Consider the following 27478-nt stretch of genomic DNA (forward strand, 5'->3'; position numbering starts at 1 on the left):
AATTAATATTGTGTATTTAATATATAATTAACCATAAAAAAATAATTACAAATACTACTTATAATACATTGACGATTCCTATTCATAGATCAGTTGATCATTTAACAGGATGTTAACAATTTTAATCTTACAACCTCGCAAGAAAATGATTTCATGTATTGACTATTTTATGAAAAACAATCTAAATATCATTTTATGGCATGCTACCATTTAATTAACCTTCAGTCTTTTAAAATATACATGAGAACATTTTCTTTATCATTGGTAATAATTATGTACTAACAAATTTATGAGAAAGAATTTTTCTATTACGACTAGTCGACCGGCACAAATTGCAGCAGACATTTTATTTTTCTCAGCAGTGCTTCAATGAAGGCTTTCTGTGCGACTGGTTTCTCCTGAAACAATAAGTCATCAACCATTATACAACCAATTTATGTGTTACAGAAAATAATTCTTCACGCCCAGATGCAGACATGAGATTAGGTAACCCATTGACACCCAATTACTAAAAATTCTCATGTTAGAAAAGTTACTTAATAAATATAATAAATAGCAAGGATTCTTACCATTCAGTATAAAATATTGGATTTAAAAAAATATCATATAAGAGTTCAATGGATAGAAAAAATTCAATTTGTTTCCTTGTAATATTTAGTAAAAACAGATTATTTGAGAATGAGTTACAGAATGTTGAAAACACATATGTAGTTATCAGTGGCGAAGGGTGTAGGTAGGCTGTGGAGATTTGACATAAATAGTGCACACTAAACTTTGTCAGTCATGTTTTCATTGAGCTAAGAATACAAATGGCAGAAGGTATTGGTTGGTTTTTAAAATAAAATTAAACCTTTCTGTTCGATTCTGTGCCAAAGCGAACATTTTCGCGTTTATGGCCGAGCGCACAAGGCCGGCCGTACGCAAAACGCGAACATGTTCGCCTATCTTTGAAGACAGGCGGTCAGACTCAGGCATTTCTTTTCAATAATTTAAAATCTCGAGCATTTACTATTAATTATATCTATTGTGAGGAATAATCAACACCAATTTATTTAAATTCATATTAATTTAAGTTGATATGAGTGTTTTAAAAAGAGCTTCGCTGTTTATCCGATATGCCGCTAGGCACTTCAAAGCAAAATATTATTCGGGAATTTCCTCTGTTCAAATGAAATATCACTTGTACGTGAATATTTTTGGGAATCCCATATTTTTTTGTTGAAGTGTGTCATCCTATTTATTTCGCGCCTGGAATTGGAGCGTGAGTTCATTTTTTTCTTGTGAGCCTTACACATATAGTACGGACAGGAAGAAAAATTCGTTTATAATATTTGCCAAATTATTTCGGGAATTCGTCGGTACGTTCACGATTGCGAGTGTTTGTTTCGATTGTGTTTCTTCTGTCAAATGACACGATTAATTGTTTTGTACAGTGTTTTATGTTAACAAATTTATATTATCAATTCATAGTTTCTACGGTGTTTGAACTATATTTGTGACTTTCCGTTTTGAGTTTTTCCACTGTTTGAATATGGAAGGAGAATCGAATACTTCGGGACTTCATCAATCGGCTGAAGATCTTTCTTTTTCTATCTCGACTGGGTTGGCATTACTCCTGAATCTGACGAGAGTGATTTTGAATCTCCTACTGTTGATGAATCAATGCCAGTTTTCGAATGGAAAACTGGAGATTTTGTGCCAAAAATAAAATTATTCAATAGCTCAAAATCATATTTTGAAAGTTTCGGCAATAGCGAATTGGATTTTTTTAAATTGTTCGTGGATGATAGTCTTATAAATTAAGAAGAGAATCAAGGTATCGGTGTAAACAATGCAAAGTGGCCCTCTGCTTGGTATTGTGTTTCGAGACTTATCAGACGGTAGAACACTGACTTGAAAACTCTTTCTAAAAGTTTTGTGGCAACCCTGACAATTTTTAATAGTTAAACTTGTGTTTTTTCAGAAGAATACTGGTCCAAATTAGACATTTTGCATATGATTGGTAAGTGTTTATGATAAACTTTCATTATTATTAATAAGGTTAATATATATATATATTAATATAACTTATTTAAAAAAAAAATATATTAATAAGGTTTTATTTTTGCTAAAAAATTCATGGCCTCCCACCTGCCGCCATACAAAACCTCCTGGCACAGATCAGGTTAATACTAATAAATAACACAAAACTTCATAGTGCAAACAATATAGGTACCTAACAAAGGAAATCAAAGTGAAACTTCGTAATGCAGTGCCCATATGATATTTAAACAAGAAAACAATCAAAATTGAAAAATGCCAGTGTCAGATGTCAAAATAATTTTTAATCCATCATTATCATTGAATGTAGATATTTCTGTGTTACTTACCGGGGCAGTTTGAACCAGCTGCAAGCAGAACGTGTCGTTGAAAATGGAAACTAGGCCATGTTTCAGCTCAGCTATGTCTTGAACTGAAGAATTGAATCCCGCTTCCGAAGCGGTCATTACAGCAGCTGGAAAAAACCACATTTTTTTATTGCATTATTCTCATACAGAGAGAAATTAAAATTAGTTGAAAACATTTTATAGTTGTCAGTGTATTTATTGTACAGGGTCGGCAAATATTGATGATCTTCAACATTGTAGTACAATGCCAAACGTAGCTGTAAATTGTTTCTATAATAGAGGAAAGAAAAGACTAAAGATGTTGAAGAAAACCTTCTTTTACGTCGCCTTAATATATGAAGCTGAAGCTGAGAGCAAATGGTTACTAAGGTTAATGATTAAATTAGTTGTAAATCATCTGACATTGCAGATTCATTTGAAGTAACATTCACAGTTATGTTTTGAGATTTATTTGCCAGATCCACACTGAGATAAAAACAGCTTACAGTATAGAGAAATTTCTATAGCATGTCACTCATTTCGTTCACGATGAGGGCATCTATCTATACATAATAAAATACCATAGATGCATTCAAGTAATATGGTATCCTATTTGTTACATATATAAAATGTATGTCGAACAATCCGTGGAGGGAAGCGACAATGATATTCGTGGTTGTGAAGTGACAAGCTACGTTGTGGGAACAGTCATGTTAAATCGCAGACAAGAGAATGTAATTGTATAACCATAGCAATATGTACAATACAGGTCACCATTTTCTTTTACAAACATTGTTGCCAACGCAGAGAATATTATTTTCTTCAATGGTTACCAATTTAACCATACTAAAATCTGTCTGGAATCACTACCAAATGTAATAGAACAAGTTCATATTTCTTTTAGCTGTGATATTTATCCCTTTGATTTTATTACAAAGATCTCAATCTTTGCTGAAGAAAAGAGTGATAGATTATGGTACCCTAAAGTAATAAGTATCTCCATGTACAAACACTAATGGTGGCTATTATGTATTACTCACATTTATTGGTAGTCGAGTTCATTCCGAAGGCCTGCCCATTGACAGGGACCGCTCGCAACATGTAGAAGTCCAAATGCGCCCATACCAAGTACAGACAGTTGTCGATGACGAACCGGCAGTACTCCATCTCTTTGCGCTTGTCTTTGGCTTTAGCGGAGAGCTTCTCGCAAGCTACAATCATACTCTCATTGACGGGCCCCTCCATCATGTCGCTGGGCACCAACTCTTCTAACTGCGACATCCTCATATCGGGCACGCCTCGGAACTTCCTTACGATCAACTCCAACACCAGCTTCTCTCGATTGAAATGGATGACGGAACTGACCAACTGCTGGATGAGCACGCCGAGGTGGGGGGAATTATCAGAGGAGGCGGCGGCCCACTGGCCTTGCCGGTCCAATCCTCCGGAACTCAGCACCGGCCGGAACACCGCCCCGATGCTTCCGTGGTCAACGCCGTGGTTTGCAGTTATATTACGAGCGAAACACACCAAATTGCCGACGATTTTGAAGTAGATTGACACTCTGTTAATGGTATTCTCTTGTGATGTGTTATTGTTGTTGTATTCCATGTTTTTGGAATCCTCGATCATCTCACGCAGCAAACCTTCAGAAAGGGTGAAGCGAGGAAATAGCGCCAGCATTAATTTCTGTATTCTATAAATTGACACAATACTCTCCTGCAACGCCGTTTCTGTTTCTATGGATCCGAATATTTCTTGATTAGACGATCTGGCGATCACGCAAGTCAAAGATTCGAGTTCTATCAACAGACCAATGGGCACCGTTGGCCCGCCGGCTCTCAGAATTGATTCCACCGTTTCCGAGTGGCTCAACAAGAAGTGAGTGATTTGCAATAGACAGCTGTGATTTTCCGATCCGAGAGTCGTGATGAGGGCGTCGCACAGAGCAAGAGCCGGGGTCAAGATCTGGCGATACCGACTCGCCACGGACGGGATGAAGTCTCTCGAGGGGTTTTTGGCAGAGCTTTGAACGTCGGGATGGCAATCGAAGACTTGCATGTTGGCCAAGCATGCCAGAGTTCCCTGCTGGAGAAGGAGTTCTGCACCAATGCGACTGGAAGCCATCTTGTTCAATAGGCTCATTTTTGATTCGTACACGAACAGAGCTTTCAAAGTTTTCGGGACTATTTCCAGTACCTAATTAAACAGAAATTAAAATAACAGATATATGAGCAATTACAACTGATATTTCAGCTAAATAAGTCAGCTTCAACTATTATTATTATTCTTCTAGTTCTTGTGATATTTTGGTGATGTTCTGATATTTAAAATCATTAAGCCCTACCGCGCACGGGTGACTTTTGTCACGGTGACAGTTTTGTCGCTGTGTCAAAACACATTGCAGTATATGGAGGTTCGCACACGAAGCGACGTGACAGTTGGGTGACTTTTTAGTTCCTCCAGCCGGTGACTTTAGAGTGACGAAACTGTCACCGTGTCTGTACTTTCATATGGGAGCATGGGCGACAAATTGTCGCTCAGCGACGCGTCCGCAGCTCAGTTCAATACACGACGCTGCGACGGGAGGACATACAAATAGCTAAATCAGTATCGCTGATGAATCGGAGACCAATGCATAATATGATCTCATAATATCCCAACTCCTTTAACGTTCCTAGTACCATAAAATACTACAACTTTGCCTTTTTAACATAAAATTACCTAAAACAGTCAAATATACTTAGAAAATACCATTATTAATAATAGCAGTAGGTACCTACCTATTAGCTTATTGATTTTTGTTTTAAAATATATTTGTCTGAATCTTTTAGTTTTGCCTTGCTCTTCATTTTGAAATACAAATTTATTTGTTGGTTGTGTAACTGGCATTTTATTGAACTAGGTGTTTTTAATAATATTATGCAGTAGGCGGTTCTCGTGGTGCAGTGCGTAAGGCGCTGGCCTTCTACCCGAGAGTTTTGAGCTCGATTCCCGGTGAGGACACAGTATTTATGTGTTTTTCTCAAAACCTGGGTGTTTGTGATTGTTCAAAATTACTAACAACCACCTTGTACAAAAAGCAAAGACATGGTTATTTATAATTTAAAAAATAAATATTATGCAGTACCTGTGTATTTGCCAACAGGATTTTTGTGTTATATAATAATTTTATCCAGCTTTTTATTACCTTGGTTTTGCACTTTATTCTGAAATATAAATAATAGTATTTTTTTGTAGGTAACAGGTATTTTATTGTTGTTTTTATTTAATAAAACGCAATTTTTTTATAGTACTTATTCCACTTTAATTAATATATTAGGACCGGTTTCGTCCGCCTCAGTGGGACATTTTCAACTCAACGATTATTAGGACGAAACCGGTCCTAATATATTAATTAAAGTGGAATAAGTACTATAAAAAAATTGCGTTTTATTAAATAAAAACAACAATACAATGCAGTTCCACCATGAATTGACAGTTAACAAAATAAAAGAAAACTGGTATTTTATTGAATTGACCATTTTATTCATATTTAAAGCATTAACTTTGTGGTTTTTTTACTTACTTTGTTAAGTACCGTTTATTTGTTACAAAGTGAAAATTTGTCATCTATGTATGTACGAACTCAGTGGGTACTTACCTACTGTTAAGTGACATACGCACTTGCGGCCTGCCGCCTATCGTTTTTTGTATGCAAATTAACAAATATTGCGTATGGTGTAGGCAATTTGCATACAAAAAACGATAGGCGGCAGGCCGCTGCGGCTAGCCGCCCTGACGCAAGTGCGTATGGGCTCTTACAGTTGTTTTTTATTGCTATTATTATAATTCACCTTTAATATACATAAATGAAAAAAATGAAATGTATTAGGTTTCACCATTCTTTTATGTTTTGTTTAATAAAAAGACAGGATAGGTTCGGAGTCCTCGTATAAAGTGTAAAACTTTCCCTTGAGTAGCCGCTCATTACTAATGGGATGTACCCAATAACGTCTCTTTCGTGCATTTTTTCTATGTCTGATTATAAGAGCACAAATCACTGCTGCATTGTTGAAATCCATTGCTAGAATGAAAGCGTGACGGGTGACAGTTTGGTCGCCCGTGTGGGCGCTCGATTGGAAGACAGTGACAGCGACTAAACTGTCACCGTGACAAAAGTCGCCCGTGTGTGCCTGGGCTTAGACAGATTGTAATGACAAATTATTAATAATAATATTTAAAAAAAAAACTCTAATAAGGTATCTATCGATTATCAAAGTAAAAAGCGTAGAAAACACTGAAAAAAGTTCCCATTGAAAATCGCCTTTTCAAAATCTGTATGTTCATATAGGTGTTTACACACAGAAAAGAGGAAGCCAGCAAAAAATACTAGACAAAAAGCATGTATAAAACGGGCAATCGCAAATTCTAGTTAGGTATATGTCAATGCTAAAATTGTTGATGAAAATCATAATAAATATAAATACACACCTGTCTAAGGCAAGCATCATCCTTGAGCATGGAATCAATAAGGTTCCTGACATGCCCGGCCGCCTGTAGGGCTTTGGGCCACGAGTCGCCGGGCTGGAGGGCCAGTAATTCCTCGAGGCAAGCAAGCGCGGCAATACGGCAAACTTCGTGGCCGGCTCCTGCTGCATCGGAACTCACGCACTCCCTCAGACTATTGCCGCATTCTGAGACGGCTTCTAAAACGATAGCCTTCAAATTGCCGGCATCGTCACTTCTTGCATCGGTGTCATTGATGCCACGTGTTGAATCTAATCTACCGACATAAGTATTTTCCACATCGTCCAGATCGCACTCCACTTTCTTCGTGTTGGCAATCCGGGTGAAGTTCAAAAGAGCTCCGTATAAGTTGACACGCATTTTCTGCGACGCCGATCCGGAGACTATGGTCCAGTTGAGGATACGCTGAAGGATAAATTTGAGGTTGAGGGTGTTCTGCGGCGCCACCAGCGACTGGTCGGCAAGGAATGTCGGTTCGAGATCGCTCCGCCACAAGATGGACGGCCGGCGATCTGCTATAAAGCCGTGGCGGATGCTCGACAGCAATATGAGAACCTGAAAAGACATTGAGATGTTGATAAAAGAAATAACAACTCGTCAAATAGTCAGCGTTAAAACTATGGAATATAAACGGTGAATGAAATAATACAACAAATAACGTACAGTGCCAGATGCCCTTTCGGCCAAGATTTCTGAAGGGGGTCCTGACTGTGAATTGCTGAGCGCAGTCAGAAGGGCGATCAGCAGAGGGGGGGCAGCCTTGGGGGCTCGTGCGCAGCAGCATAGCGCCTCTGCAGCTCGACACCACGCCTCTGCAAGCCGAGGCCCGGCCACGCAAGCCAGGCGCCACTGGTTTAATGACAGGGCATGTGAAAGAGCCTGCAAAAAACAGAATGAAGCAAATTTCAGACATTGCATAATGTAATTATTATTGTAGTGAATTGTAGGATCATCTCTTGTTCGACATATACAGTAAAACCTCGATACATATAATGGACAAATTGTATCTATTCATTCAGAAGAACTTCAGCTAAATGAAAAACAGGTATTTGTAGTAGTTTAAAAATTTCTATTATTCACACTGTTTGTATCAAAGTCATGAAGAGTTCACTGAAACATACTTGACACTTATGGTCATCTGTAAGTTTGTATATCAGTTACTTGAAGATAGGCAGCTGATCGGTCAACATAGTGAAACAGACATGAACATAATTTTTATTTCCATTTATGATTCTTTTTATATGTATTTGACATTTTCTTGAATAAACTGTTCACGGTTCACCTCTTCAACTTCCTTGACCAGCCGGGCTCTCTGCGGGGCCGCAGGTCTCAGATTACCCGCCAGCTCATTGGCCAGGAGACCCCGGAGGCGAGGCACGCTTATGAGCCCCATTCGACCCACGCACGCTTTCCTCGCCACCGTGAGAGCGGCTCCGTCCAGCATCCGCCAGTGGGGTTCCAGCGGTGGCTGCGGCACTCGGCACAGAGACGGGAGAATACGAGGCAGAGCACCGCCATCTTCCACCTGCAAATAAACAAACAATTAAATTTATTTAATCATATAGTGAACTTTGCAAATTACAAATTTAAGACATTCATAACATGAATTAAAAATAAAAGAAATAGGTACAGTAAAAAGAATACGAAAATTGCACGAAATTACGACGCCGAATGAGTTGAATAATAGACGGTTCAGTTATTAAATATTATAAATAACAAAGAAATATTTCTGGGTGTCCAAGAAAACGAATTGTGTTAACAACTTACTTTGTCAGGCGAGTCAACAAGTTTAGTTGCCAACGTGGTGAAGTAGGATGTCTGGCGTTCGCATGCCGTCACGTGCAATTCCACAGCGCAGAGACGTAACAGCCAGGCGGTCGACGCCAACGCACCTGACTCCGCAGGAGGAGGACATACCACCGCACCCACGTGCCGGGCGATAAACTCGTTGCAGGCCCGGAGATATCTAAACATTGAACATATTATCAACACAGAAGGACAGAAACTACACTGGGCAAGCAATGTCTCAAGGATAAAAGAATCCGTCGGATAACATAAATCCGGTGGTTGGACTGTATAGGAAGAAGTATGGCATCTTTAGAAACAGTTGAAGACGCCTTAGTTAAAGTATTTCCTGTATCCAGCTAAGAAGATCCATTGGGAGTTGTAGCAATCGATTGATGAAAACAAAATAATGTGGGTACATTACCTTCATGTTCTTGTTTGTAAAAGTTCAGCTATGTAATTCTAAATTTTCCCTTCAGAATCATAGTGATTGAAATAAAGAACAAAAGTAAGTTTTGAAAGAAAAATAATGATTTTACTATAAATTCAAGGACAAATGGTTCAACTTCAATTTCAATTAATTTCTTTAACATATTGTGGACATTACAAATTATAAGTTTAAGACGGTCACAACATGACATGAAACATTATTATAAAGAAGAAAAGTAATGAAAAAGATAAAAATGAAAATATAAAAAGAGAACATAATATAAACATACAAAAGCAGTGAAAATACTATTATAAGAAGTACAACGAGTTTGCTAAGGAGACCCTATTTTAAGAATTTATAAAATAGCGTCCACCAAAACTCACTTCACGGAAGTGGAATATATCAACACCCGAAGCAATTTGGTTGAACATAGTTATCGCCCTCCCAATTGGCATTACCAGTGGCAGGTTGGTTCTGCACCTTGGGAGAATAAACAACTCTTCTCTCTATTTCTAAGATAGTTATCAGGGACACACAGGTCAACTCTTCAATTTTCAGGCCATATAGCACACAGAGAAGATGACAGCTTGGAAAACTCGTAATGTCGGGTCGGGTCAGGTCGAAGGTCGGAGAGGGCAAGGAAGATCTCCCTTCAGATGAACAGACCAAATCAAGAATATGACAGATTTCACATTGACGAAGGCCATATTACCTACTTAACCGAGATTGTTTTTGAAATTGGAACTACGCAGAAGCTTGAGCATTTTGGGATTCAAAATTTGGAAAATGTAAAATTATATATTATTTGTAAGATACTGGTAATAACGATTAATATCATACCTCAAAATAGGTCCTGTGGTGGACTGACGCGAGCACAGCGAGTATAACAGTCTATATGAGCCTTCGATGAGTGAAGAAATGCCAGAACAACTTTCTGGAGCTTGCAAAATAGCCGCATCTAATATGTCAATGACCGAATGGAGACAGGTTCTTGGAAATCCCATTACTCCCGGCTGGTGGAAGGCTGACTTGCTGATGTCCTTGGATATATCGAATCCTAGCAGGTAATGAGATATATTCGGTGATGCCGCATTCAAGCAAGTTTGCATAAGATTTACAATTCCTTCCTTCGTCTCGAGTATGACACTTTTAGTTTGATTCTCGCTGACTGCGATTTCTTCTGCTTCCAAGCATTCCACGAAGCCGTGTCTGATTTCCATGTGAATATTGGGATCGCACGACAGCATTCCCATCAAATGCTGCGATGCCGACGGTTGAGAGGCCACCATGGTCAGCACTCCGACTGCGGCCAAGGAATGCTTCCGCAGCCAAGAATTATATGTGACGAATTTAGCGACATTCAGCATGTGATCGGGTTTTCCGCTTCTCGGATTGGTGCCCAGCAACAATTTATTTATGCCTGTGACTAGAATTGAGCATCCAGAATTGGTCAATTCGGCTGTGAAGTAATGTTGCGTGTTCAATGCTCTCTCCAGTAGATTCAGACAGCCCAGAGCGGAGGCTTCTAAGTATTTTTTGCCAGGGAACGGTTGAAAACTATCGAGATGCAGAACGCTTTCATCGAGAATAGACAGAACCAACCGCAAGAAGTCTGATTTTGTATTCATTTGCAGCATGATGTGGAAGCCCGGTGGCGGATTCAACTCGCTCTGATGACCGGGAGATGGGAAATCTGCCGCATTAGGCTCGTACTGATTCAAAAACTTCTCAAAAAGTCCTAAGCAGAGTGTAGCTATCTGCCATTTCTCTTCAGGGTTTCTATAAAATCTCGTCCCGAATTTTAAGAACACAGAATTAATTATGAAGGTCAAGTAAGGATCGAATCCCGGCTTCCTCGGCCCGGCTCCTAATGTTCTAGGGATTCCTGATGTCGACAGAGTATCGAATAGTTGTAGCAGAGCTCTGGTCAATGGAAATTCTTCATTTCTGGCCTCAACTTCTTCTAATTCTGTTTCTACACCGCACGGTTGATAACTGCTAGTGGAGGGAACCGTGTTGATCAGTTGAGCGGATTCTATTAAGTTCCAAATGTAAATTGCTGTCTCGGAACTAGTTCCTAGGGCACCTAATGTCAACACCATATCCGCTTTTAATGGAATAGGTATACTGCAGCTGACGAGGCCTAAAAATAATTAAAATATCATCATAAATAAGTAATTAATTTAGTATGTACCAAGGTCACGCAAATATCTGACAAAATGGCCTATTTAAGGCGGGACATGCTCAGCGTATGTCAAAATGGAGCTTTTATGCTATTTTCAAAGCATGATCCTGGACATTCCTTAAACGTTGTAGATAATCTATTTACATAACTTTGAAGCCTTATTATCCTTTATATTTATTTTAAGCATTTGATGACTGTATAAAGTATTTTTATTACATAAAATAGTATTCTTTTAAACCTCTCGCTCTTAATGTTTCCGAATATAGTCATATTTCGGTACATGAATGTGCAGTGGTGTTATGATTTTTTACATTTATTAATTTTTAAACGCATTTATAAAACCATTAGCATAATATTTATGTCGACATTATTATAGTGAAATATTTACAATAAAAAATTATATTGATAATCTCTGTGATCCCAAATTTGACAAGAATTAGGCATTTTATTATTCAAAAAATGGGCAAGATTTACAAATTTAAAGATAATTTTAAAGATACTGATTATAAGCTATGTCTTTGACCATTCAAATGTGATAAACATTCTACGAATAATGTTTGCTTTATAATAATTATTGACCTAAGAATAAGGTAGTATTTTTTTGAAATATGCAATTTCTATTGGCATTTCCCAGTGGCTAAGCTACAACATACGGCCATAGCCATAAATTGACAAACGATAAATGAAGTAGAGAGTAAGATCATGTTAACGCGCGTGTTTGAACACCTACCTAACCAAATTTTTTTTTTTTTAGCAATAACTACAAATACCATCATATTTTACAGTTTGGTGTCACGGCCTGAATATAGCGAGCTTTATAATATGATAACACACATACATGCTCTTAACAGAATATGTAATGATTCTTATTTTTGTATCGAACTGTGTAACACTGTGAAGAGAAGGTTTTCTTCAATGTTCTTAGTTACGTAGCTTGTTTCATAAGGGGAATATCGGAGCATAGGTATCTTTTCATTTATTGAAAGGGACGGCAGCAGTGGAAATAAAATTCCTATCAATAAGATAGGAGTTTGACAATTTTAGCAAAACAATATAGTCACCGATTAGGACAGGGACAGCCGCCCATCCGGCGTGGTCGCAAATGGCCTGGCGGGCGGACGCGTCGTTGGCCGCCACCGCCCTTACCAACTCCAGTGCCGCTCTCAGAGCCCCCACTTCGTCCGAACGCACTGCCCTGCGCACGCCCATCGTCGGGTTAAGTAGCCCCGGAAGGCCACATTCTTGACGGAGATTTCTAGGGAAATAACAATCTAATCATTCATCTGCATCATAACACAACATAAATCATTAAAAGAAAATAAGCTTGATGTAAGTGAAGTTGGGAATAGAAACCGTAACAATAAACACATCCGCCCTGTATAATTTGTGCGCACTAGAAGAAATCGCATTTGCGCATTTTCAAGATTAAATTGTTACACTATAGGTGCTCTTATTTTTTGATAACCCCGAATTTTAAGTCATGCCTAAGGTCCAAAATTATCTTAATCCGGTCATAGTGGAAGTGATTAAAAAAACCCTATAATTTGACACTACGGAAAATAGATATTTAATTTATAATTCTATATCTATATACTTATTTTAACTGGATAATTAACATATGAGGTTTTCACACAAAAGATATTTTTACACCCAAAGTGTCATGTCTTATTCATCATCAGGGCATGTGTATTTTAATTTACCCAGTACCATGATTACTGCTGGACAATGCTAAGAAGTTACAGTTTATTACCTCTACATTCTGAAGGGATATTGTAGATAATTATACAAAAAAAAGAAGAGAAATGAGTGGTAATTATGTTCTCACCTGTAATACTTGTTGAGCGAGCCGAAGATGTGATCCCAGGAGAGTGCCGGGGGGGCTTCAGGCCCCGTGGGTCGGTGAAGGAGGGCGTGGGCTCGGGCGGCCGCTCCCGGACCGGCCGCCAGAGCAGCACAAGCCCTCGCCCAAGAACCCAAAGCGCGGGCGGCCGATAATGATCCTGCCGAACGGACCAGCTTCACCAGTGACGCACCACGAGATGAACCCCTGAGAGTCGACCAAACATTCAATTATTTAACACTGTCTTCTAGTCGTCAAATTATGATTCTAATAATCATTTTTCGTGTGCTGAATCCAAGCTAAATGTATGAGTAACTATTAATCGTAATGATTACCTTTTCGAGTGCAAGCAGTTTTTGGTAGGTAGTATTTTTGAAATTTTATGGCAAAGTTTTCAATCAAATGAATGAAAAAATATGGCACACGGATAACATGTCTTCCATCTCTGGCAGGCGTGCTTTGACAGCGTGATCACGCAACAATTCTTCGCAGTAGTTAATAGCGCAGTCAGATTGTAAAATAGTTAATCGTCTCAGCAAGTTAATTTCTAAGCAAATCAAAAAACAACTTTCGATATTTCGTTTAACGTAGCTTTTAAAAAAATATTTAGATTCTATGTAATATTACATTTCTTTTATTGGTCTACTTATGCGAAAAAGTACCTTAAAATCCACATACCACACATTGGCAATAATATTCGGACTATTTAATGCATTTGAAAGTTTGTCTCACCTATAAGCATTAGGAGTGTGGTGTTCGCCAGTGGACCAGTACTGCATACGTAAATTGAGCGTGTCACCAGAGTAGAGCCTGGCAACGCCCAGCAGGAGTGCCTCAAAGTGTCTCGGTAAAGCTGCTGGCGGCTCCAGTCCCTCTGCAGCATATTGCTGTGCAGTTCGAGCTGCTTCTTCCGCCCTAATGACAAATATCATTACTCGTGAAAAAAAACCAAACTAATGCCCTTGAACCATTCATTGTTAACTTTATGATTTTTATAGGGCTCATTATGTTGATTCTGTAACAAGACTCACTATCAGTGTCAGGCCGTGATATGAAACTGTAAACTTTGATGGTAGTGCTAGTTATTGCTTATACTTCAAATGCAATATGGTAATAATTTTAATGAAATATGCAATGGAAAATCTCTATTTATTGCGAACAGGTTACCGCATTACATTCGAAGATTATCAATAATTCGAATCATCAATCAAGAAACATTTTACTTGTAGAATTTTTTTTTTCGATTTTTGTTCTCGTCAATTTTGAATTAACGTTTTCGGTTTTACTGTATAACTATGAAACTGTGATAATTGGGGCAATGGAAACTCAGTGTAATAAAAAGTCCTAGTGTAATCTAAATTTCCCACAAATGTCTGGTGATAGCCGACTTATTCTAGTAGGAAAAGGCATCCAAAGAAGAAAATAACTAATTGAATAAACATAATTATTTCTTGATTTAGGGGAGCAAAGGGTAATGGGAGCGACTGCAAAACAGGTACCATCTAACACTAAAATGACTAAAATACATAAACATCAACGAAAGTACTTAAAATTTTACTTATTCCATCATATTTTGTGTCCATTGTATAGCCAGATACATGTATTTTTGTTTAGTAGTTTCAGAATCAAGGTTTAAAATGGTTTGGTTACGTTATTTATCAACCTTCAAAGTGGTTGACATTCGGGTAATTGGAGCCTAGGTGGCTCCCATTACCCCTATATAAATTTCACACCTCTTTTACTAGTAGACAAGATTTTAATTGTTCCAGATGCCCAGAAATAGAAAGCTGACAACTTTCAAGGCTGGTTGGACGGTGACTTTGTTGGAAAATGCCCTCCGAAACCAGAAAGATTATATTTGTGTTTTTTGCTTAGTTCCATAACATGACGTATTGATTCTTTTGATATTTTTAGTAATAGAGCACATTTTTGTTGAATTACAATAGTAAATATTTAACATTTTATTGTACCTATGTCTGTTATAATGTGTATAAGTGTTTGTAAGCATATTAAAATATGAAGCTCCCATTACATATTTGGTAAATTTTTGGCTCTCATTACCCTACATGTGGGGTAATTGGAGCCAAATGTGTTTTTTGGGAAAACGTTTTCTTTGTACTTTAGTTATAGAATTTTTGAGTGGAAATTGCAGTAATATTATTACTATGTAACCAAAGGACTCATTTCAAGTCTTAATAATAAACGATTAGAACATTTTGTTACTTTTTTTCAACAATTTCCTTAGTAGGCTCCAATTCCCCCTTGCTCCCCTATTATGTGGAGATGGTGTTTTTTATGCTTACTTGAGACGTAGATCCATGAGCTTGGAGTGCATCAACACAATGAAGTCGGTAAAAAGCGTGTGCATCCTCTTCGCATAGAACTCTTCGGTGTTCACATTTTCATTTAGCAGGAAAGTTTCATGTAAGTACTGGAACACCTATTTAAAATTGTAAAATAATTCTGTTAACAAAACAAGGTCTAAGAACGCTGGAAAAACATCATTTTGAAAAACCTAAGACAACATAATATATTCTTGAAAAAGAGTTGGACCGAGTGGAACTCAAACTCACATCATTCACTTTCCGGGTGAGTGCTCTAGCCTTTGAAGTATTTCATATACTGCAGTGTCACAAGTCACAAAGAAACGTTGCTGTTTATAAATTTATATATAATATAGTAGAAATTCCATCTTACTCTAACACATCTTGCGAGATACAAGTGTGCTCTGATGCTTAAGTAATGCTTTCTCATTCGTATTTATGGTTCGTTTTTGTTCAGGCCGTGGTGCAGATGGTTTTTTACAAGTGTGCGCGCACATACTTTAGTAAGAATGTTGGTCATGACACGGGGGAAAGAAGTAACCTAACCAAGGCCTGAACAAAAACGATGCATGAGTGCGAGGAGAAATTATTTGGCACCCTTACAATCTCTGCAACACGCGCTAGAGTAAGATAAAAGGTCTACATAAATGTGTTAGCTAGTTTCCAAAAGTATCGCCATCAAATCGGGGCGAAACGCTTCACATAGCTTCGATAACTTGCGAGCTCGTGTTGCGAAAATTGATATTTTTTGTGTTGAACATAAAGTCAATGGTAAATATTTTTAGTTAATTAAGTAGAAAAGATGGTTCTGTGTGTTGTCTTAAAATGTGGTAGCCGTACTGGTAAGCAAGAAGATGGTATTACGTTTCATAGGTAAGTTGATACATGTTCGTGATAATTTATTTGTATTTTATTATATATTTTAATATCAGTGATCTAGTGTTTCTTTAAAATAACTTAAATTATGGATATCTTTGCCTAATGGTTGCATTTTGACCGCTTAAAAATACTATATTACGTAAAAAAATAGAAAATTATATTTTAATTCTGAGCGTCTAGTGCGAGCACTTTGGGCGAGCACTAGCGAAATGGTCTATGGTCTCGAACATTTGTAGACGAATGCGTTCGCTCGCCCACAAACCAAACACAAGGCATGCGGCTTCATTTAGAAATGCAACGGGTGGCGTCTAGATGTATCTATAGTCTAAGAACCTAACCCAGTGAAAAAAATAATTATGTATAACCTATTACACATGTTATTTATAGCCTCGTGTGGTGTTTAAATTTCATAAATTTGGCATAAAACTATGTAAAACCTTAGCATAGATACCTTCATCTCAATAGCTGCATCAGCCAAAGCTTCTTCTTCGTCTTGGGCAGTACAGATGTAAGCCGTTCTAGAGTTAGGGGAGAGTCGTAAGGCGGCGGATGCCAGAGACCAGCCCAGTAGTGCCACGGCCTGGAGACCAGAGCACTTCCAGGCGCCGCGTGATTGAGACAATTCGGATGCGACAGCGGGAGCAAACTCTCTGTCTTTCAATATTGGCAAGGATTGTGCGAGTTCTTCGCCGTCCTCTCGTCTGAAAATAATTAATAATTAGGTGGGTGATGTCAAATAGAAACAATCCTTTGATGCTTATTTTCTTATCTTCATCATATTTTTTGATCTATACTTGCAGTGTTGCAACTACAATAAATGTATGCATTTTCATTACCGCCAGTAAATCTACGCTTGTATAAAGGGTCAATTAGTGAATACTAAATATATGTAAAAAAACAGGAATCGTAAAGGAAAACGCACCTGTGAACAACTGACAGGTCAATTGCATAAAGAAATGCCATCATCAATGCTAGGGTAACATCGTCGAGAGCACCTGTAAAATCCGGTTCACCTGGACATATTCGCAGGTGTGCGATGAGCCGAACAATGGGATCTCTGGTCAGACCTCCTTGAGCACCCAAAGCCACCAAAGTACCTGCTAATAATTCTCTGATTTCTGACAGCAATTTATAAACCTGACGTCTGTGCTTAGCACCTCCCAGAGCCCTATTTCTTTGCAGCAGCTCCATTTCTTTAGAAAGATCCCATGTTTCCAAGGCTTCGAGTATTTGACATACGAGACCGTCAGCGACTAGTCGATCCGTGTAAGCGGTGACGTAATCGACAATTTCTTCCGACACGTCTGTGCTCCACGACACGCCCCGTCGCGCAGTAACAAGACTTTTTAGCGCTTGCACTAATGCTTTCTTGCCATCGTAGTATAAGACAACGGCCACGAGTCCCCTGGGTAAGCCCGGGAGTCTTGGCATTTGTTTTTGGGCGGTACACAGCAGTTCCAACGAGAGGTATTCGTTCAGATCATACATGTCTGACACTATTATGGTTTCGTCAACTAATTGGATAGGCAGGATGGTGTGACCAGCGCCGGACAATGTGACTCCTTCGCTGGCACCTTGTTTTATCTCTTCGCGCATCAGGGGGTTTTTAGGCTGTTGGTTAATAAGAAATATATCATATATCAGTTCAAATGTTTACTCAATGAATTCACACATTTTTCTTTAGTCTAATAAATAACCATTTCCACTTCAAGATGGAGCATGTAGACAACTATCTATATATGTAATGAGCGTTATCGTAGATTGTTTATATCATGAGCATACTGCGAAAAGTGACTAAGTCAAAATTCTTGTTTGTTGGTAAATTGAGATTGAAATATTTCGATAGATACAAACTCACAGTTGATATAAACAAAGTAGTATTTTAAGAGATAGGTTACACCTGCATTAATGATCGCAGAGTAGACAAGACACAGTGTGTACTATGTCGTGAAGTATTAAGAAATGAATCATTGAAACTAAATAAACTTAAAAGATATTTTGAAATGAAACATAAAACATTTACGTTTCAAAATAGACTGCAGCCAGAAGAAGACCTAAGAAGCAGCCTGTCTAATATAACACGAAACTTTGATGAGCTCTCAAAGCTTATTTAAAGTCAAGGTTCACATTAATAGGTCAAATTTTGTTTACCAAAACTATATTTAGTATGATTAAAATAAAATAAATTTTTGTCAGTACGTGCTATTTTATTTATTTTATCTTGGGTCGCGAACCGAAATTATTACCCTAAATTGGGTCGCAGATCAAAAAGGTTAAGAAACGCTGCTTTAAAGGTTCAAAATGTGCTAAGGGATGGGAGCATCGGTCTGATAACATTTTAAATAAATAAAAAAAACGGTATGTGTACTTATGTATGGGCATTAGAAGTTATACTTCTTTGGCGTAACAAAACAAAAACAAAACTTATGATAAACTAGATTCTTTGACTAGCTCGTAATTATGATCTCCTATATTCATTATCCTAAGAGATTTTGGAAAACGCACCAATTTTTTTAATTTAAATACCGTCTTGTTGATATTTTAAACTGTTTCAATTCATTTTTTAGAGTCCCGAATCCACTTCAATTTGAATCCGGCACAATCTGATAAACTTGACACAATCACAGATAATATCATTTTTAAATCGCGTTTTATATCCGTCACTATACATTTTTGCGTCTTGCTGTCCATCTACCGCAAATTGACTATAATGTCGCTTAATACTTTCTATATAATCGATATTTCCCAAATCACAATGATAATTCCACAAAACTATTCAAATCTGTAAGAGGCACATTGGCGTACTATGAGTTTTAACAAGAAATAAATGCATATTTCCTCACTAATTACTACGAAAATATAATCTAAAACCACATCACTGTTTTTTATCTGTCAAACTAAGAGACTAATGATTGCCATTTGTTTTCTTTCGCGAACCGCCTATAACAAGTTCATTTGACGTGTCAAGTCAAATTTAGAATTTGCAGGAATAATCGAAAAAATGTGACATTTCTATTAGCACCCATAAATAATTAATTTCAATCAAGACATTTATTGTAAGATGAAGATAATTTTAATACTGCTATCAATAAATTGAATAATTTCAGACTTACGAGTAATATAAGAAACTACATTATATTATACATATTACGTTCTTCTCAATATTACAGTAAGTATCACATACTTCCATATAAAATAGATAGGTAGTTATCGTGATTCAGTAATAATTGTATTATTTTTAAATTTAGGTAGGTAAATGAAATTCATGTGACGTTTAATACAAGTAATTAAAAATTAATGATATTCATATATTTTATAATAATAATTATATATAAAATTACAGTAACATTTCTTCTTTTTTTTATATCATTAGTAACTATTAATACTCAATAAAAATTAAATTCCAATAATGTTTCTTTAAATAATGACATTATGCATGTTGTTTGCTATTTTATCTTTAATCACTTCTAAGTGAAATATAATATACCTACTTTATAGTCAAATATAGTCAATTATGACCTTTTTACGACACAATTAGGTACAATAAGTAAGTACCTGCAAATTTTTCCATTTTTTTACATGATAAAAATAATATTTTTTTTATTTCCCCACCCAGATAATTTGTTAAATAATAAATTTAGCATGTTGGAATTTATTCATTAGTATATTAAGTACTTACGAATATTAAAATAAAATACCATTTTTGCTCCTAAGCAAAGCACACCCCTTCAGAGTGGTAATTACGAATATCTTAAAAGACACTATGAGAAATAGTTTTTACATTTTTTGGGATCTTCCCCCATTGAATAAATACAACGTTTCATAACGCAATAATCTAAATGTATGAAAAGTTAGACTATCCTGCAGTGGCGATGGTTGGAGGTAGGGTGGATCCACCATAGATAGTACAGACTAAACTTTGTCAGTTATACGTATTTGTTTACATTGAACTAAGACTACAATTTACAGATGATGTTGGTCAATTTTTTTAAATTCAATTAAACCCTGGGAAAACCAAGCCATAATACGCACCTGTCTATAAAATATTTAAAATTATGCCATTAAATCATAAATCATTTTGGATATTTAATCGATAGAATAATATTGTTTACTACTATTGTTTGGTTGAGGCAGGGTTTAATGAATTATAAAAAACTAACCAACAATATGTGTAATATGTTTTCTTGGTTCAACGAAAACAAATACGAATGAAAAAGTGCAATATATAAATTGGTATATTCTATTCAAATGTCAGTGGTAGCAATCGGTCAGTCAGAAGTGGTGTCAGACGATATTGTGAAGCCCAGACTCCAGAATAGACTATGCATATGACCCCAAATTTATATTGGCAGTGACAACTTGCAAATCTATAATAAATCTAAAATAATATATTATATTGCTTTATATTTGAATGATTGAGATGTATAATTGATCATATTTAAATGCACGCGATTTAACGAAACATTATAAACATATTGATCAAAATATCAGTGGTAGCAATCTGCGATTGCCAGCTGTTCTGCTAGGACTAGCAGCCTGAGGTGGTATCAGACGACATTCTGAAAGCTAGACTCTAGATTAAACTACGCATATGACCTCAAATTTATATTTGCAGTGACGACTTGCAAATCACAAAACTGACAAATCAGCGAAATGTCAACTGTCTGAGGTGCATGAAAATCCATCCCAAAGGGAAAACTATAACTTCACAATTTTATTAAAATCCAACACCATGTCATTATAACGAAAAGCTGTATGCAAGACCTAGCGAAACATACTGGCGAGAGTCAGCTGGCTCAGCTAGTCTTGTTAAATTACACACTCAAGAAAAAGGACCACTTATTGGAACGCCATTGGTTTATTTCTATCCACATTAACTTATATTACTAAATTATATAATGGTTTCTCGTTGTTTTTATTTTTAAAGTACCGACTCTGATGTTTAATAGTTTGTTTACGTAAGGAATTGCAAATGACCGAAAAATAATAAATTCGCTGCTTAGGCAACGGAACAATTCTAAACTATAATATTATACTGTATAATCGTCACGATTGCAGTATTATACTGTGACGTAAAGGTAGTGCGTTCGGCTGATAACCAAACAATCGGTGGTTCGAATCCAATCGATTGCATTTTTTTCGTGTGAAAAAATAAATTATGTGTTACATGTCACACGCCAAAAATATACTCCGATCTGATTTCTCAAACGTGCCAAATGAAGTATAGTTTCAAAAAAAACAATACAAACTTTTTCCCGTACGAGCAGCTTACTGTGACAGCGCATAACGTGATCGTGATGTATTTGAACCTTTACAGTCGTAATGTACAGATACTTCGTACAGATTCTAGCAATGAACACCTAGCCTGTGGCTATAACCACTGCGTTGCTCACCTATGAGTCACTGTGTTCTATCACACCCACTAGTAGTTATCATGTGTATGTGACAAATAACAGAACTGGCTCAAATTTTTTTTTCAAAAGAGAATCAACTAAATTACAGTATTATGAAAATCAAGAATTCAGCATAAAGTAATCTAATTGACAGTTGCTATAGATTATTAAGTAATAATAAAACAATTATTACTGGATTTTTCAATAGAGCCAAGAAGTTTTGGCGATGTCTTCTCAAGGCGGCTTCAAATGATGAGTAAGATCCAGTGCTGGCACTTCCCACATGCTGCTCTACGATTGACACCAGTTTTTTATACTGTGTCCACAGGTCTTCACTCTCCACTCCTGCAGTTAATAATTTTATTAGTAATCAGATATACCTGAGGTAAAACATGTTGGATATAAAATAAAATATTTTTATCTGTCAAATACAATAACTTTAGTAGTTTGTCAACTCTACGGTTGTCTAAGGAGGCGTCAAAATGTCAGTATTGTGCAGTGTTATTGTACCAAATTGATATTATTGTATGGTTTGTACTTAGTGCAATCTGACATTCTAACCTTTAAGAGACGGAGATATTGAAATGGGTTTAGCGAGTTAGCAATGTCTTACCATCGAGCAAATCCATATTGGCGATGTAATTTATTTTTTTGGGATTTATTTGAAGTAATTATTGAGCTAATGCGGCTAAATATAAAATATTGGATGCCGCAAAAGCCGGATTTCAACTGTCAACATGCTTTATCCCGCTTGTTTGAAATAAGATTATCCATATCCATAGACTAATTATCTATGGAAAAGTGTTGCTGCTTATTAGCTGTCAATATTATTTATGTCTACCTACCTACCTAATTATACTAAAATCTTATTTTCCATTATCTATCATTAATCTTGAAAATTTGAAAGCAACGAAATAATTTATATACCTCTAAAATCGGATAACTTCAAGAGCACCGTTCAATCTCTTTGGATTGCTCATATTTTAAGCATTTAAAGATTCTTTCAAAAGATTTGCCGCCACTAATGAATTTTGGTGGTCAACGGCTGGTCGGCCCCAAATGGACACATTGACGCCAGTAGATGTGTTCATAGCAAAAGTTGGGAAATGCCAAACTGCCAGCAAGTCCCATCTGCTGGCCTCCCCGCGGCGACCTCCGGGCAATGCAGCGTAAGCTGTAGCTAACAGCAGGGGGCGAAGGGCGAGTGACCGGCCCCTTTTGGCTAAGGGAAGGAAATCCCCGACAGAAAAACCTGGTCGAGCCGACCTTCAGGGCCCTCGTGGCTCAGGCCTCAGGAGCGCTGAGCTAATCACCTTGCCTCCTTAAACGAAACAGATTAACAAAACACCTACACAGCAGCCTCGGACGACAACCGGCTCTGTAAAACGACGACCTTGCATGGAAATGGACAATGAAACAGGTAGAGTAATCCTCTCTAACAACTCGAGTATGCGCATTGCGACATATAGTGTTCGCACCCTGCGTACCACCGGAAAGGACCTGCACGCCACACGCATGATGCACACCTACGGTGTGGACATCCTAGGGCTGAGCGAAGTGCGCTGGAAAGAAGCCGGGAGAAAGTTGATTGAGGGTTACTCTATTGTCTACTCAGGTCAGGAGCAATACCATCGCCAGGTAGTGGCAGTATTGATGTCAAAGAGAGCGGCCAGTTGCCTCGCGAAATGGGAACCAATCTCGGAGAGACTGATACGTGCCTCCTTCAAGACGCCTGATAGCTCCTTGACCGTCTTTCAGTGCTACGCCCCCACTGAGGATGCCGACGCGCAGATAAAGGATGCTTTTTATGATTCTCTCCACGCGGCAGTCGCCGCCATCTCCCGAAGCGACCGCGTGATTGTAATGGGGGATTATAATGCGAGAGTAGGAGCAGAGCTGGTGCTTGGCCCCACGGTGATGGGACGACACGGCCTCGGTGACCCCAACGATAATGGTGAGCGGCTCGTAGAATTCGCCACTCTGAACGAGCTCGCAATCGGAGGCACTGTTTTTCCCCACAAAGACATTCACAAATATACGTGGACGTCTCCTGATGGACGCACGAGGACGCAGATTGACCACTTCTTGTACAGCTTGAAGCACCGAAAGAAACTTCTCGACGTGCGTACTTACAGAGGCGCCGATATCCATAGCGATCATGAGTTACTCATTGGAAACATCCGAGTAAAACTCAGTCGCCAGGCGAGGCCTCCAAAGCGCGAACGAATTGACGTTGAGGAGCTCCGACGCCGAAGAATTCGGATCGACTTCGAAACTGCTGTACGAGGTAGTGTAGATCGTATCTACGAGCGGCACAAATCTGAATCCGACCTCATTGAGGCGGACTGGAGCCTCATAAAGAGTGCGATTGTGTCGTCGGCTCGTACCGTCCTTGGTACCAGAAGGAGTGAGCAGCCAAAGTGGATGTCTGACGAAACGTGGGTTGAAATTGGTGAACGAGCCAGGCTGAAAGCCCTGAGAGACGAGGAGACAGACCCCGACCGAACCGAGGACCGCCAGACTGACTACCAGACCAAGACAGGGTAGTCAAACGATCCGTGCGGTTAGACAGCGCTATTTTATGAACCGGCAAATTGAAGCGGCAAAGGAGGCAGCAAGCAGAAATGACACCAGGAAACTCTTCCGAATCACCCGTGAAGTCTGCGGCAGGCGACCACTGACTCTCGGAGCCATTCGTGGTCCCAGTGGAGCAATAGAGCCTGACGCAGAATGCGTCAAGAAGATTTGGAAGAATCATTTCTGCGAAGTGCTGAACCGCCCACCCCCTTTGGATCCCTTTGATATATCTGCGGAAGCTTTACTTTTGGACATTCCCCGAGCAACCGACATTTCCGATTGCCCGCCCACGCACACCGAGATAAAATCGGCTGTGAAAAGGCTCAAGAACGGAAAGGCACCGGGGGAAGACGGGATTCATCCTGAATTCCTCAAGTACAGCTTGAGCGCAATCCTGCACCCTATGTTTCATCTGATGACAAAGGTGTGGGAAGAAGAGCGCTGCCCAAGGGACTGGGTGAACGGTGAAATCATCACACTTCTTAAAAAAGGTGACCATCTAAGCTGCGACAATTACCGAGGCATTACGCTACTCAGTGTTCCGGGAAAGATTCTGGCAAACATCATTTTGATGAGAATAAGGGACCCAATAATGCACGTCCTCAGGAAAAACCAAGCCGGGTTTCTACCTGGTCGAGCGTGTGCAGACCAAATCCACAACCTTCGATGTCTTCTCCAGCAGAGCCATGAGCTGAACAGTCTGATGGCTTGATGCTTTGTGGATTATGAGAAGGCTTTCGACAGTCCGCACCGCCCCTCCCTCTGGATGATACTGGGAGCATACGGGATCCCCCCAAGATCATTGCCATAATCAAAAGCCTGCACGAGAATAGCGAATGCTGTGTCAGAATTGGAGACACTGTTACGGAATGGTTCGGGGGTCACGACCGGAGTCAGACAGGGTTGTGTCCTTGCACCGTTTCTCTTTATCATTCTCTTTGACTTCATACTACGGAAGTCATTACCACCCGACCGAGGCATACCTGTTACCCCACGGTGAAGCTATGCGACCTGGAATACGCCGATGACGCTGTCCTATTCGACAACTCAATCGAGGGCATTCAAGAGACAATCGACAGGTTGCATAACAACTCCTCTCGCGTTGGTTTGAAAATCAACGCGAAGAAAACCAACGTCTTGTGTAATAGCACCTGTCCTGATCCAGATTTCCCTCTGATTGGCGATGGACAAAACATCGAGAGCGTCGACAGCTTCAAGTACCTGGGGGTACACATCACGGGAGATGGCATTTTGCAGAAAGAGCTCGCTATCCGAATGGGAATGGCTGGAGCAACATTCAACTCGATGCGAAATGTCTGGGACTCACGATTGTACTCGGTCAAAACCAAATGCCGCTTATTCGACGCTTGCATTCTGACGGTGCTGCTTTACGGTAGCGAATCATGGCACCTTACGAAGGCTCAGAGCAACCGTATACTGAGCTTCGAAAACAGATGTTTGCGACGAATACTGGGTGTGCGGTGGTATGACTTTAGGAGCAACGAGGAGATAAGAGAACGCACCAAGCAGCCTCTCATCACGCTGAAAGTGAAAAGGCGACGTTGAACCTGGCTCGGCCACGTGCTGCGGATGCCAGAAGAGAACTTTAACCTGGCTTGCCTGTTCTTCAAGCCAACCGGATTCCGGCGACCTGGAAGGCCGCTAAATACAATCTACAAGAGTGTATACGGCGGAGCTACGGGATGCTGGTTTGACCTGGAACGAAGCAAGAAGACTGGCGAGCGACAGGGATTCTTGGAGGCTCCGCGTGGTGTCCATATGCTCCAGTTAAGGGGCGGATATGGACAAAGAAGAAGAAGAATGAATTTTGAAATCTATTTTATGTAATATATAATATTATCATGTTTGTGAGTGTTTGCCAATTATGGATAAAGAGTGCAATTTTAATATTACATCTTCATAATAAAGTATTTTATGACTTTATTTCACCCCACATTGGGGTGTATGTTTTTTTAGTATATCCTTCCTAAATTTGATTACCAATGTACGAAAAAAATGTGAACCGCTGCCAATGTTAAAAATAAAATTATTTTGGGTATATTTTAATAAACGTCAAATTCGCAGTAACTAAATTTGAAACTACATATTGGAAAACATTTCAAGCTGGTTTTTCCGCTAAAATCGATTAATTTTTTTAACCTCATGGACGAAAATAATTTATTTTGTAGCCGATTACAAAGAAAAGCTTTAGCGGAGCGGATGATAGGCGAACAAAAATTAATTAGAGAGAAATATTCCAATAACTTTACTGAGATTCAGGCACAGGAGAAATGGGAAGATATTGCTGCATACATCAACACGTATCCCGGTCCGAAAAAAGACTGGCGAAGTTGGAAAAAGGTATATCTACCAATAATATTTTGTTAATGAAAATTAAAATTATCACCAGCAGCCAACAGAGATAGGTGTAATTTATATTCAACAATATTCGTCTTGGAGCTTTGTCGACATAATATCGAATGTGCATCTAACCTAAATGAAGTATATTACCAATAATTAGTTAATGTCTAAGCGCTTCATCATTGCAACTGCTAAAATATTGTTTTTTTTACTTACTTTATTACCAAGGAAGCTGTAAAGAGCTATATTTGAATGATCAAATAGTTTCAACAATGAAGTTACCGTTCATAGTATCTACAAGACACGACATAAATCAGAGGTGCACAATATATTTTCCAATGTAGTCTCTGGTTTGGCCATTGACTAATATGCTGCCAATACAATATTATTATAGAAATGTGGAGGAAGTACTAACTTATTGGAAGGCTGTGTTGAATAGATTATTCATTGTGGAATGTTTACAAATATATGCAGGAAATAAGTTACGACCACCACCACCTACCATTACGAAAAAGTTTATTAGATTGTGGCAACCGGCAAACTCAAATTTGCCACACTTTAATAGCCTATTCGACACTTTTCTATTTTTTTTTTGTTTACTGCGTGGAAGGAAAAGACTTGGTAGCTTATCAATTTTTTCTTCTTGAACCATGTTTGTTCCTTGGTTGGGGCATATGGACAACATGCGTTGCATACAAGAATCTCTGTTGCTCGACACCCAGGTCATACCAGCATCCCATAACTCCGCCGTATATACTCTGTGAATGATATTAGGTGGCCTTTCAGTCCGCCAGAATAGAGTTGGCTTGAAGAATAGGCAGGCCAGGTT

General features: G+C 38.6%; 1 protein-coding gene across 1 annotated transcript; it reads right to left on the reverse strand.

Annotated features, from left to right (window-relative positions):
- Nup205 (nuclear pore complex protein Nup205) lies at positions 1-22496 on the reverse strand. Its single transcript, XM_085946643.1, has 16 exons — positions 22325-22496; positions 21905-22056; positions 17241-17929; positions 16770-17019; positions 15419-15555; positions 13848-14030; positions 13101-13322; positions 12337-12530; positions 9931-11233; positions 8643-8841; positions 8158-8400; positions 7539-7754; positions 6840-7430; positions 3407-4565; positions 2370-2494; positions 1-398 (listed from the first exon to the last, which is right to left on the reverse strand). The coding sequence occupies exons 1-16, from the start codon at positions 22338-22340 to the stop codon at positions 315-317; spliced, it is 5763 nt and encodes a 1920-aa protein (XP_085802769.1). The 5' UTR covers positions 22341-22496; the 3' UTR covers positions 1-314.
- Positions 22497-27478: the final 4982 nt, after the last annotated feature.

Source organism: Rhyacophila brunnea, unplaced genomic scaffold (genome assembly GCF_057557595.1).
Source record: "Rhyacophila brunnea isolate RB1 unplaced genomic scaffold, BYU_Rbru_1.0 scaffold_2, whole genome shotgun sequence".
In the NCBI taxonomy this organism is placed as follows: domain Eukaryota; kingdom Metazoa; phylum Arthropoda; class Insecta; order Trichoptera; family Rhyacophilidae; genus Rhyacophila; species Rhyacophila brunnea.

Bases quoted from the DNA above. Each gene is read 5' to 3' on its own strand.
- Nup205 (XM_085946643.1), bottom strand. The intron at 12,531-13,100 runs GTGAGAACATAA...TTATTTCCCTAG, and splicing joins TCGCTCAACAAGTATTACAG to AAATCTCCGTCAAGAATGTG. The intron at 7,755-8,157 runs GTGAACCGTGAA...TGTTTTTTGCAG, and splicing joins TGGTCAAGGAAGTTGAAGAG to GCTCTTTCACATGCCCTGTC.